The sequence below is a fragment of the Priapulus caudatus genome, unplaced genomic scaffold (assembly GCF_000485595.1).
Source record: "Priapulus caudatus unplaced genomic scaffold, Priapulus_caudatus-5.0.1 Scaffold1065, whole genome shotgun sequence".
Taxonomy (NCBI): domain Eukaryota; kingdom Metazoa; phylum Priapulida; class Priapulimorpha; order Priapulimorphida; family Priapulidae; genus Priapulus; species Priapulus caudatus.
Genome location: NW_014578126.1, coordinates 49,913 through 62,855, shown reverse-complemented (window position 1 = coordinate 62,855; position 12,943 = coordinate 49,913). Strand labels below are relative to the sequence as shown.

The 12,943-nt window shown below is 51.2% G+C and overlaps 1 protein-coding gene across 1 annotated transcript in view; it reads right to left on the bottom strand.

The window, feature by feature from the left end:
- Positions 1 to 301: 301 nt before the first annotated feature.
- The window catches only part of LOC106815212 (chromodomain-helicase-DNA-binding protein 2-like), a 54,172-nt gene continuing 41,530 nt past the window's right edge, over positions 302 to 12,943 (bottom strand). Inside the window, 9 exon segments of the mRNA XM_014819640.1 lie at positions 302 to 1,246; positions 1,869 to 2,045; positions 3,102 to 3,407; positions 4,254 to 4,349; positions 5,121 to 5,239; positions 6,303 to 6,414; positions 7,006 to 7,184; positions 8,006 to 8,128; positions 9,514 to 9,678. Of these exon segments, the coding sequence (XP_014675126.1) occupies positions 1,135 to 1,246; positions 1,869 to 2,045; positions 3,102 to 3,407; positions 4,254 to 4,349; positions 5,121 to 5,239; positions 6,303 to 6,414; positions 7,006 to 7,184; positions 8,006 to 8,128; positions 9,514 to 9,678 (1,389 nt within the window). The 3' untranslated portion in view covers positions 302 to 1,134.

Here is a 12,943-nt window from a genome sequence, read left to right as displayed (position 1 = left end):
ATGTGAGAAATGATAGAGGAAGCTGGGGGAGAGAGGTAGAGGAGGGAGAGCTAGGGGAGAGAGGTAGAGGAGGGAGAGCTAGGGGAGAGAGGTAGAGGAGGGAGAGCTAGGGGAGAGAGGTAGAGGAGGGAGAGCTAGGGATATTTACATCACTATGATCAATGCCATCGTCTCAGTAAGCATGATTGGGGGCAGTAAAGCACAGCAACAGCAGCAACAACAGCAGCAGCAGCAGCACCAACAACAGCAGCAGCAGCAGCAGCACCACCACCACCATCACCACACTACCACCACCAGCAGCTGCAGCATCAGTAGCAGCAGCAGCAGCAGCAGCAGCAGCAGCAGCAGCAGCAGCATCTGCAGCAGCGCCTCTCTTCATATCTCCCGGCCGCACGACCAACGACTGTGGCCACGCCGCGGCAAAACGCTCGCGTTCAAGTTTCTTGTGATATCACATTTTTCTAAAAAGAAGAAGAAACGTACTCCCACACTTTACAGTATATACAAACGCGCGCGTCGTAGAGAGGGGGAGGGGAGGACGTAAAAGGTCCTGAATAAATACATGACGACGACGACGATGACCGCGGCGGCAGACGTTCCGTTGTCGCAGCCTGTCGATGAGTCGATCGTGCCGCGGACCTGTAGGGGGTGCCGCCCACGCAGGGCCGCGATCGACAGACTAGCAATCCTGATCGTCAAGATCAGCGCTTTATCTTTGTTTATTCGTTCGTGGCGACGTTCGTCACTCGTTATGTCGTCACGATCCTTCGCTCCGACGGTCGAGTCGCCGTTGAGACGGGGTCGAGACAGATCGAGACGAGTCGAGACAAGCCGAGAGTCGTCGCAGACCGACAGTTTAGTCGTGTTTTGCGCAGAGGGATCGAGACATCACCCCCGACGATTCGGGAGGCCGGCGCCCCAACGCAATCGCCATGTGGCGCCACGCGGTGGCAGTTCTCCGCGTCGCCCGCGCGCCGTTCCGCGACCGTGCGCTCACGCCGCCACCTGTCCGAACAAGAGAACGTTCCCGCGTTCCAGAGCGGCGCGGCATTGCCGAAAGAAGAACGACGACAGACGTCTCGCCCCGCCGCCGACGACTCGTGTGTCCGCCGGACTAGACGGCGCCACCTGGTGTCAGTGTCGCTTGAAATCGGAGCGTGCGTAGTCGGAGCCTCGCTCCCGCCAGTCGCGGTCGGGAGGGGGACTGCGGTAGTTGTGGTCAGACTTGCGCTTGTACGGGTGGTACCTGATGGGAGATACAAAGTTAAACTGACTAATATCGTGCGTTAAACACTTACACTGACTTATTACACGTTACACAAGAGCAACAACAACCACAAAACCAATAACAACAACAACAACAACAACCACAAAACCAATAACAACAACAACAACAACAACAACAACAACACTGAGGTGTAACCGAACCGAAGGCGTCGTAGCCGTGGAGAGAACGTACGTTTTCTCTCTCCCTCTCTCTCCCTCCCTCCCTCCCTCCCTCTCTACCTGGTGGGAGACACGAGATGGCGATGGCGAGAAGGATTAACATCACACGTTACAATAATCGACGCGATTGAACAAACTCAATAGGCGTTAAACCGACTTACATCTCGGGTTAAACTGACTCATATTAAACATTAAACCGACATATCATATGCTCATGCTCTCTCTCTCGCTCTCTCTCTCTCTCTCTCTCTCTCTCTCTCTCTCTCTCCTCTCGCGCTCTCTCTATTCTCTCACCCTCTCTCTCTCTCATTCATATGCTCATGCTCTCTCTCTCGCTCTCTCTCTCTCTCTCTCTCTCTCTCTCTCTCTCTCTCCTCTCGCGCTCTCTCTATTCTCTCACCCTCCCTCCCTCTCTCACATACCTGTCATCGCGGTCCGGCCCTGGTCGATCCGCGGGGCTGTGGTAGCTGCTATGGGAACTATCACCACCTCCACCTCCACCTCCACCACCGCCGGCGCCGTGCCAGTCTGCGAAGCGGCCGTAGTCCTGGTCCTGACTCCTGTACTCCGGATCCTCGTGTGGGGGCGGACCCTTGTCACTGCCGACAGCAAGACAGCCGCTAAGTCGATGAGAGAAAAGAAGGAAACCACCGCCGCTCATAACTTATTATCGGAACACCACACACAAATTTTTACTCACAGTCGCATTTCTTTCCACGTTTCGAGACTACCTCCGCGGCTTCCCTGCGGAGGGACGAAAACGACGGGGAGACGGACGGAGGGACGGAGGGAGGGAAGGACGGGGAGGGACGACGATGAGGAGACGGACGGAGGGATGGAATGTATCGGTACCGACGACGGACGGAGAAGGCGCGTCGTGCGCGTGCAATCCGTCGCTGTGCGTGCGTGCGGCCGACCGACTTTGCTGTAGCAAGGACTGTGCTCTAGACGTGCCAACTAGTCAGGCGCGCATAGATCGAAGCCTCGCATGCGGGGCCAGGGAGAAAGGAAGAGCGGACGCTCGCTCGTGCGACCCCCACCTCCACCCTACCCTGCTCTCCCTCTCCCCTACTCACCGTACCACACTTCACCCACCCCCCTTAGCAAACAACTAGTCAGGCGCGCATAGATCGAAGCCTCGCATGCGAGGGGAACAGATGCTGGCTCGTGCGACCACCCAACCCCACTCTACCCTGCCCCACCGCACCCCACCCTACCCTGTTCTTCCCTTCTCCTACCCACCGCATCCCGTCTCACCGAACCACTTAGGGGAACTTGAAAAGAGTACACTTTCCACGCCCCACAAGATGTGAGCCGAGTAAAATCTTTACGTTGCGTATTCTTCCGACAAACGGTTTAATGAACAAACCGTCGCCAAGTTTCAACTCTTCGTTAACATCAAGAACATTTTAGGAGTCAAAATTTCTCACAGAACATTGAGAATATCTTTCAGGATTGTCTAGTTTTAGGAATCAAGTTTCTCAAAAAACAATAACAACAAGACCACTTTGAAAGACTCCAGTTTTAGGAATCAAGTTTCTCACAAAAAAAACAATAATAATATTTTGCAGGAAAATATTTTCGTCGACCACCACGTCTCATCAACCCCCCCCCCCCCGGCATCCCCGCGCGACGACGCCTCGCCTCCTCCCTACCTCTGTCTGTAATCCGGCTCTCGCTGGCTCTGCTGCCTGTACTCCTTCTCCATCTTGAACCTTCGCGACCTGGGGTCACGGGGGTCACGAGGGTCGCGAGGGTCGTCCGATTGAAACAGCGGCGGCCGGTCCGACTTCCGTCGGTCTCCGCCCCCGTGGCTCGGGTTGTCGCGGGCGGGGTCGACGTACCGACCCCCCGGGGGGCGGGGCCGGTCGAGGTGGGCGGGGCCGCCGTCCGCGGGGTTCTGGCCATCGCCGTCGCGCCGGTACGAGTTCCAGCCCGACCGCTCCGCCTCGCTCCTGAAGCTGCAATACAGAGGGCGCTCACGTCACGTCGACCAGCGCACGCTAATTTATAGGTGGCGCTCAATCAGACTGGGAGGCAGGCGCTCAGCTGGGGATGGAGAAGGAACGAAGAAAAGAGACAGAAGGAAAGAAGAATGAAGGGAGAAGGAAGAAAAAAGAAGAAATGAAGGGAGGAGGGGGGAAGGAACGAAGAAGAGAGACAGAAGGAAGTGAAGGAAGGTAGTGCTAGTGGTAACAGGAAGTCGCAGGATAAGAAGTGAGGACACAGTCACAGAAAGCCAGAGTGGAAGGCAAGGTCACGACAAGAGAAAGCGAGGTCACGGCGAGGTCACGACAAGAGAAAGTGAGGTCACGGCGAGGTCACGACAAAAGGAGCGAGTCCAAGATGTAACTCTGCATATTAATTTGTCTAATAATTATTTGGATTAGTCAACAGCTTTGAGTGGCTGCTGTATAATAATTTTGAGCAGAGCGGGGTGAGTTGACAATTTTAGATGACAATACTAACAAGATTAGTTGACAATTTTGCAGGCGAGTGTAGCGTTTTTCCTCAGACGACGGCGCACGAGGTTCAAGCGTCCGGCGTCCGCGGAGGCAACGCTGGTGATGCTGTCGCACAGTGGTTCCTCAACGCACCGATGGGGCGGTGCGAAAGATCTAGCCGTGCATATACGTGTTTCTACCCTGCCATCGCGGCGCCCCTTAACCCTACGGACTGCACTCGCGCAACTGCACACAGACGAAGACCACCTGCGGGGGCCTCCCACGTTACCACGACAACGGCGCAGTTGGGTTTAACACCGTTACCGCGGCAACAGGGCGGCGGCGGCGGCAGCGATGACTCACCTGTCTTTACCCCTGCTGCTCCAGCCCGGCCGCTGACCGGACGACCGCTGCTGCTGCTGGTAGTTGGACTGCGGTTTGCCGAGCGCAGGCGGACCGCTGAAACACACGAGACAATCAGTCGGTCATGAGCGCGATTCAGACGAACGCGGGAACGCGAAACCATTGCGGGGGGCGTGCGCCTGGATCGAACCGGGGCATTGGCCGGTCGTTTAAATCCGAGACCTGCGCACACACCGAAGAGTTTATGTGAAAAACCCGCTAAAAAACCCCATCAGTCAGTCAGGCTGTCAGTCAGTCATGTGCGCTGACGAAATAGTCACGCACGCGCGTGTTTGTTTCAGTGCGCTGAAGATTACTTAAGATACTTGCTGCTGGTACAAGGATGATCGCTTTTCGGGTACGTTTTTTCGTCACCGCAGGGGGGCGCTACGACCGATCGACGCCGCTCGCCGACATCTGGCTCAAAAATGCTGCCACCCGGCCACGCAGCGGCCCCTGCCAGCGCGCCAGAGATGCCAACACATACTTGAAGCAATCTGTAGTTTCTGGCCATCAAATTAGTAGTTCGAGGGTCACGTAGTGACCCGAGTTTGCTAGGGGGGTCCGGCATGCCCCCCCCAGAAAAATTTTTAATTCTGAGATGCAATTTCCTGCATTCAGGGGGTCAAAAATGACAATAAATTGACAAAAAATGACAATAATTAACCAAAATTTTTTTTTGAGATCACAGTGAAATTCGTAGTTTGATACAAACTGGTCATAGTGGTGCAAAAGGAATAGAAGTTCGTATAAAAAACGGATAAATCGTAGTGGTTGGCATCTCCGGCGCGCGCCCGTCCTCCCCCCCGCGCTCGCGCCGTAACTCACCTGTTTCGCGGGTCGGTGGGGGCGCCACGGTCGTACGGCCGCTTCACCATGATCTGCCGCTGCTCGTAACCTTCCGGGTACTTGCGCTTGCTATCCGAGTTCGCCTGCGCCTTGCGATTCTGAAATGCGCAGACGTTTTAGTGACGTCGTCGTGACAACGAAATGCGCGCGCGGGGTCATCGTCGTAGATCTCGCGGGCGGTCGCTTTTGCCGCGCGACCCCTGCCGTAGCCAATCCATCCTCCCCATGACGATTGACCGGCCGGCCACTCTAATGAATTAGCGTTGCGATTGGATGGGTTTAGGCTCTAAAATCTAATGCTTAGCGACAAAGTGCCGATCGATTCTCGCATCTACATCCGAAGAGCGGAGTGAGAGATCCCAGGTGCTAATTTTAGATATTAAATAACTCTAGATATTAATTTGTCTAACAATTAATTGGATTAATTTGTCTAATAATTAATTGGATTAGTTTGTCTAATAATTAATTGGATTCGTTTGCCTAATAATTAATTGGAGCAGTTTTGAGTTGTCGCTGTATAATAATTACGAGCGGAGCGGGGCGAGTGTAGCGTTTTTTCCTCAGACGACGGCGCACGCGGTTCAAGCGTCCGGCGTCCGCGGAGGCAACGCTGATGATGCTGTCGCACAGTGGTTTCCCAACGCACCGGTGGAGCGGTGCGAAAGAAAGAGCCGTGCATATACGTGTTTCTACCCTGCCATCGCGGCGTCTCCAACCCCCCCCCCCCCCGACACGGACAGCACGCAGACGTAGATCACCCGCAGACGCGCTTCCCACGTTACCACGACGACAGCGCACCTAGATGACAGTGCGTGACGCGAGGTTGGGTTTAATGTCGCGTTACCACGACAACAGCGCACCGTCTCTCCATTCGACAGAACCGACGGCAGACCGCGACGCGTGTCTGCAATCGCGACGCGTGGGGGGTGGCGGGCAGGGTTAAAAAATACACGGGAGCGATGAGCGATGAGCTCTTCAAACCTCCGAAATCGCTCCCGTGAGGCTCAAAATAGCTCCCGTAAAAATTTTGTGCCGAGAGCTATTTTTCCCACAGACTTGAAAAAGAGCTCCTGTGAAAGCAATTTTTGGGTGGGTGAGTGTCTTCTCCCCCCTACCCTCCCCTCCCCCTGGGAGGTGGGTGGGTGGTTGTTTGCCTCCTACCTGCGCACGCTTCTCCTTGTCCTCCTCGCGGTTCTTGACGGCGTGCTTGTACAGCTTGTGAAGCTTCCGCGCGTCAAACTCCGTGAACTTCGACACGAACGTCCACAAGTTGCTATGGAAACGAACGAACAAACGATGCTCACGCGACCTGTAGTACGGCTGTCCACAACACCGACGACAGACCGTCGCTCGTGCGGCCACCTAATCACTAACGAGTGCTGCATCGTTAACTAATCATTAACTTGATAGAAAAAAATTGATAAGCTATATAGGATGAGCGTGAGGGGTGAGCTAGTGAGTTTGATCAGCTACGTACGTGCGCCACTCCTTACCTAACCTCTTACTAACATCGCGTGGATAGATAGTGAGTGTGAGCTATGAAGCATGATCTATGAGGGGTAACCAGCTACGTACGTGCGTCACTCCTTGATCTTCTCCTTACCTAACCTCTTACTAACATCGCGTGGATAGATAGTGAGGGTGAGCTATGAAGCATGATCTATGAGGGGGTAACCAGCTACGTACGTGCGCCACTCCTTGATCTTCTCCTTACCTAACCTCTTACTAACATCGCGTGGATAAATAATGAGGGTGAGGTATGAAGCATGATCTATGAGGGGGTAACCTCTTACTAACATCTCGTGGATAGATAGTGAGTGTGAGCTATGAAGCATGACCTATGAGGGGGTAACCAGCTACGTACGTGCGCCACTCCTTGATCTTCTCCGGGTCGTTGAAGTCGGCGAGGCATTCGTTGATGCGGTCGCCGATCTTCAGCAGGCAGGCGCGCGTGTGGTTCAGCTGCTCGCGTTCGTTCAGGCCCTCTTCTGGCCGATCCAGCAGCTTCAGCGCCCTCTTTACCGGCCGCATCATCTCCTTGCACTGCAACGGCGGCGGGGGTCAAAGGTCGTCACGGTGGAAAACATCGGGGTCAAATGTCATCGTGACGGGAACGGCCGGGGTCGAGGGTCGTCGTGACAGGAACGGCAGGAGGTCGAGAGTAGCCGTGACGAATTTACGCGGTCAAAGGTAGGGACGACATTATGGGAACGGCGGGGGTCGTGGGTCGTTGCCACGGAAACAGCCGGGGGTCGAAGGTTGTTATGATGGGATTGGCAGGGATAAGGGGTCATTGTGACGTTACGATGGGGCTAAAGGGTTGTAGCCACACAACAAAGGACAAGAACGAAGAGAACGCACGGATGTATTACGAGATACAAAACAGGTAGATAGAAATTTTAGGAAAGAAATGCACGCACATGTAATGGAAGTGAGCTTATTTGTGAGCGTGGGTGCGTTCAACCTCAGAGCGGATATTAATTTGTCTAATAATTATTGAGATTAGTTGACAATTTTGCAGGCGAGTGTAGCGTTTGTCCTCAGACGACGGCGCACGAGGTTCAAGCGTCCGGCGTCCGCGGAGGCAACGCTGATGATGCTGTCGCACAGTGGTTCCTCAACGCACCGATGGGGCGGTGCGAAAGATCTAGCCGTGCATATTTCTTCCCTGCTATCGCGGTACCCCACTAATCCACACCTCATAAGTGGCTTGTATGGTGGCTTGTAGTTGTATGTGCACATACAAGCATGCACGCACGCACGCACGCACGCACGCACGCACGCACGCACGCACACACGCACACACAGACACACACACACATGCCCACACACCCACACACACATCCCCACACACACGTACGTACCGAGGTGAAGGCATTAGGGTCCAGTTCTCCCAGGTCCTCGTCCTTGATGGCTATCGGCTGCGCGTTGGCCGTGATGTGCATCGCCGGCGGCTGCCGCTTCTTGCTGCCCTTACGCTCCTTCACCTGAAACAAGAGTGCATTCATCAATCGGATGACAGGAGGCCTCCTGTAGCCAGGAGCGGTCTAACTAGTTCATCATTTACTATTACCACATAATTATAACATTATATTGTCATTATTATTATTAATATTATTATTTTTAATTTACTATAACCACATAATTTATCATATTATTGATTTTTTTATTATTATGCTTGCTATTTTATCGTTGTTTTACTATAATAATGATAACTAGAAAGGGCAGTTGTCGCCAACTACATGTATCCCCCGTGATCTAGTATGAATGAAATATCTCTGTAAGAACGTAGAAGGTAGGTAAAGTTAAATAAGTCACAAAGACAAAGGTTTGTTACACAACTCATCTGCCTGAGATGTGCAAGTATGTTAAAATTAGTTGCCTTAGGGGTTTTGGTACGCGACACACCTTCTCCCCAAGATGTGTAAGTTTACCAAGTTTGGTAGCGCTAGGTCAATTAGAGGCAGAGTTATAGAGTTGAAAGGAAATATGATCAAGGTCAATGTCAAGGTCAAATAAAGGTCGCAGTGACCTGGTTTTGGTACACGACACACCTTCTCCCCAAGATGTGCAAGTACACCAAGTTTGGTAGTGCTAGGTCAATTAGGGGCCGAGTTATAGAGCGGAAGAGAAATATGATCAAGGTCAAGGTAAAGGTCAAATAAAGGTCGTAGTGACCTGGTTTTAGTGCACTGCGCACCTTCTCCCCAAGATGTGTAAGCAGACTATGTTTGGTCACGCTAGGTCAATTAGGGGTCGAGTTATAGAGCGGAAGGGAAAGTGTCTGCGGCGGCGGCGGCTGGACAGACATGAAACCATAGTATCCCCGCCGAGTTCGTCGCAGGGGATACAATAATAATATCAACAATTATTACCTCTGCCAAGGGGTTGGCAGGAGGTTATGTTTTCACCAGCGTGTGTTTGTTGGTTTGTGGGTTTGTGCGTTTCTTTGTTTGTGTACAGCCTAACTGAAAAAGTTATGGACGGATTCATAAAATTCCCAGGATAGGTCAGAAATGGGCTAACTTAGAATTGATGCGATTTTGGTGGTGATCCATTTCCAATCAATTAATTAATTAATTAATTAAATTTTCAGGATAGGTCAGAAATGGGGTAACTTAGAATTCATACAATTTTGGTCGTGATCCGGATCCAATTAATTAATTAATTAATTAATTAAATTTTCAGGATACGTCAGAAATGGGGTAACTTAGAATTCATGACATTTTGGTGGTGATCCGGATCCAATTAATTATTTAATTAATTAATAAAAATTTTCACAGTGAGAGAATTGAGCTGCATTGGCGGAGGTCTGCGCTCTCCGAGTGCTCTAGTTATTATTATTATTAACAGATAGATGGCAGCAGCCTACCTTCTTGTGTTTCTTGTTCTCCTTGCTCTTCTCGTCGGCGTGGTTCTCCGTCTTGCTCTTCTTCTTCTTCTTCTTCTCTCCGGACTTCTTCTCCTCCTTCTCCCCGTTCTCCTTCTTGTCTCCCTCGCTCGTCTTCTTCGTCCGCTTAACCTTCGCCTTCGCCGGCTGCTCGCCAGAAAACAAGAGAACGACTGAGCAAATTTTCGACCGGCGTGACCGACCGGAAGCTCCGACCAATTAGAATCGCGACGGGAAACTCTAAAAATACTGCTAAGTAACGACGTGCCGTGCGTAGGATCAGTTTAGGTCGAAGAAAAGTTTTTTTTGGCTGATATTGACATTTATTTTTTTAGGTTAATTATATTAATTATGCCCCTTTTCTTTTACCTTTCTTCAAAATCTAAGCCGCCTGCACTCGACTAACGTAAGAAGTAGGCTAGATTGTAAAGCTAGCAAGCACACACTGAATATCCCATGTTTAACTATCAGTTGTCATATCTTATCCTTCTAAGTACGAAGTAGTTAAAAAGCGACCTAGAGAAAACTTCAACAGATTTTTTATTCCCTAAAATCAAACCCCCCTCCCTTTCACATCGAAGCACGTGTTTACTATAAGCGTAATTCTATTCTAGGATGAGTCCAAATAAAATGACAGTCCAACAGATTAGTATGTTCTATATTGGCCTCCTAATTGGCACTAACGACCTTAATATCATTAACACGTCAATATTTGGATTCTTCTCAAACTTATAACGTAACAAAAAATCAATACGTAAATATGAACTTTCTAACGTATGTAAGATGCCAATAACAATGCACGCATGCACTTTTTTACAAGGACGACACACAAAACAAGACCACTAGACCGCTCACATAAAAAGATAACAATAAGTCGTACAAAGATCCAGGGTGCGAAATTAACGGGAGTCCGGAGTCAAATACTCCCTGATTTACTGTCGGACTCCCCGATTTGACATATGCAGGAGTCTGTGTGACTCCCTGAAAATTCTGCCACACGAACTAGTTCGTTCCAGAACACGGCCTCGCAGAATTACCGTATTTTTCCAGCAAATTTCCAAAGAAAATTTGGCAGACGTGCAACCGCATGAATCTTCAAAATATGCACACGTGTGTTATTGTTAATATCTTTAATTTTGACCTTCAGACTGCGCACTCCCTCATTTTGCTGCGGACTCCAGCTTTTTGTGGGTAGGGAGTCCGTTGGACTCCCATGTTCAAAAGTTAAATTCTACCCCTGTAGATCGTCTTCAGTACCATGCACACACAGCCACACTATCTACGAACTCAGTGCAGACACTCAACAGAATGACACACGAATCTAAAACAACAAGGAATTCTAAACACACACACGGAATTCCACAAGAACATCACAGGGAATCGTATTAACGCAAATTCCAAGCAAATTTTAAGGATTTCCGAACGTCCAAAGAATTTGAAGCGGGACGCAAAATTCTACACCTAAAGCGGACCTCACGCGCAAATTAAAAAATAATCCCAAGCGAATTACGAAAGAATTTGAAGCGGACGCAGAACCGGCAAAAAATAGTAGAATCCAGCCGATTTTCCCGCCACTGCCGCACAACGAACAAGCGAAGACAAGCGAACGTGCGACGACACGCGCGGGGCAGCAGGGGGCAGCAGCGTACCGATTCGGAGGCATCACTGTTGCTGCCGCCGCCGCTCTCGTTCTTCGGAGCGTTAGCCTTGTCTAGCTTACTCCTGCGCGGCTTTCGTGGCGTCTTACTCACCTGCAGCTGATAGAGAGATAGAGATAGATAGAGAGAGAGATAGATAAGAGAGCAAGTGAGAGAGAGAGAGAGAGAGAGAATCATTTCTCTCTCGCGTCGGGTCTATTCTCTTTCTTTGCTTTTCTCATTTTTCTCGTCTCTTCTACTCTAGGGGTCTCTCTGTGGTCAGGGTTGGCTCTATCATGTCTTATCGGTCGCTCTGCCTCTCTCAGGTCTCGGCAAGAGAGGACCGGAAGAATACGAGACAGTCGGATAAAACCGGTTGTTTTTTATTTTTGCCACAATTTGTTTTATTCGGTGTCTCCCAGTAACGCCTTTCGGGATGGTAGAATCAGGGTCATCTCTCACTCTCTTCCATTCTCTGCTTGATTCTCTCTCGCTTCTCTCTCCTCTAGTCTCTCTTATATCTCCACTCTCTCTCCACTCTCTCAGTATTTCTCTCGCTGGGGCTCGTGTGTCTGATGCGGTTTGGCCGTTCGTCTCGTCTCTCGTCTCTCACTTTGCTCTCTTACTATCCTCTGGCGAGGTCTAAGTCTAATATCTATCGTATCCTCTCTATCAGGCGTGACCAGGGTGAGTAGGACGCACCGAAACGCCGCGCGGAGTAACTTAGACGGGGGCTGTAAGCTCCGAAAGAACAGAGAGGGAGAGCGGATGCTGTCGCGGTGGCTGTGGGTTCGAGGAGATGAGTGGAACGTGCCCAATAGCAGTGTTAGCGAGGAGCTATAACAACATAACAACAGGTTGTCGCTTGAGTCATGTTCTCGGGTCATAAGGCGTGAGAATAGTGAGGTCCCTACCTAAACCTTTCTCACTGCTGCGGTCGGGGCAGTTCATAGGTGGTAACCGTCCCGATCACCTGACACACTAACAGTCGCTGGAGAAAAAACTGAGGTTAATCCATGTACTAAAAATAGGTGGTGTTGTGCCATGTACTCGTATGATAAATGGGCTAGCAGGTGATATGAACCGATGCAGGAACAAATTGACTAAGCGTGTGTGCGCAACTACGAAAGTGTGGCCATTAAAAGTATAAGAACACTTGGAACTCCATGCTCGGGTAGTAAACGATAACATGAATGGTCCGTCGCACTCCCGGCAGGTGGTTGTCCTAGGTCGTGGGATCGTGGCTGTAGGTGCGGCATACGTGAGCGGGACGAAGGGAATTCAATGGAGGACTGAGTCACCAGACGAGAGGTGGGGCTGGGTGCCATGTCGGCGTGGGAGGCCGTGGTGAGGGGTGTGGGGGAACTAATAACTTGGGTCAAAACACCCAGTGTGCAACTGCAAAAGTGGCGAAGAAGTGAGGGGAACAGAATGGATGGATGATGTTGCTGATGAGAGAGCGGATTAGTAGGTAGAGCTTTACAGGCCACCGTCGGGTGAGTCCGGCCATTAATCTAGCCGAAGCGCTGAGATCCAGACGCGATTCGCGCAGCAGTGGCAGGTGTCGCTGTGTCATGTCATTGCCACCAAACGCATCGCGTGCAGAAACTGGCGCGATGGGACAACCGTACTGGGGTGTGGGGGGGGCGCAGCGCACTGGCGCGGGGGTGTCGTGGAGGGGTGGCGCGTCGGGGCCGCGATGGTGCTTCAGTGAAAATGGGCGTTGAGGGCCATGGTCATGTATGGTGCCAGGTGAGTAGTGGCCATGGCAGTAG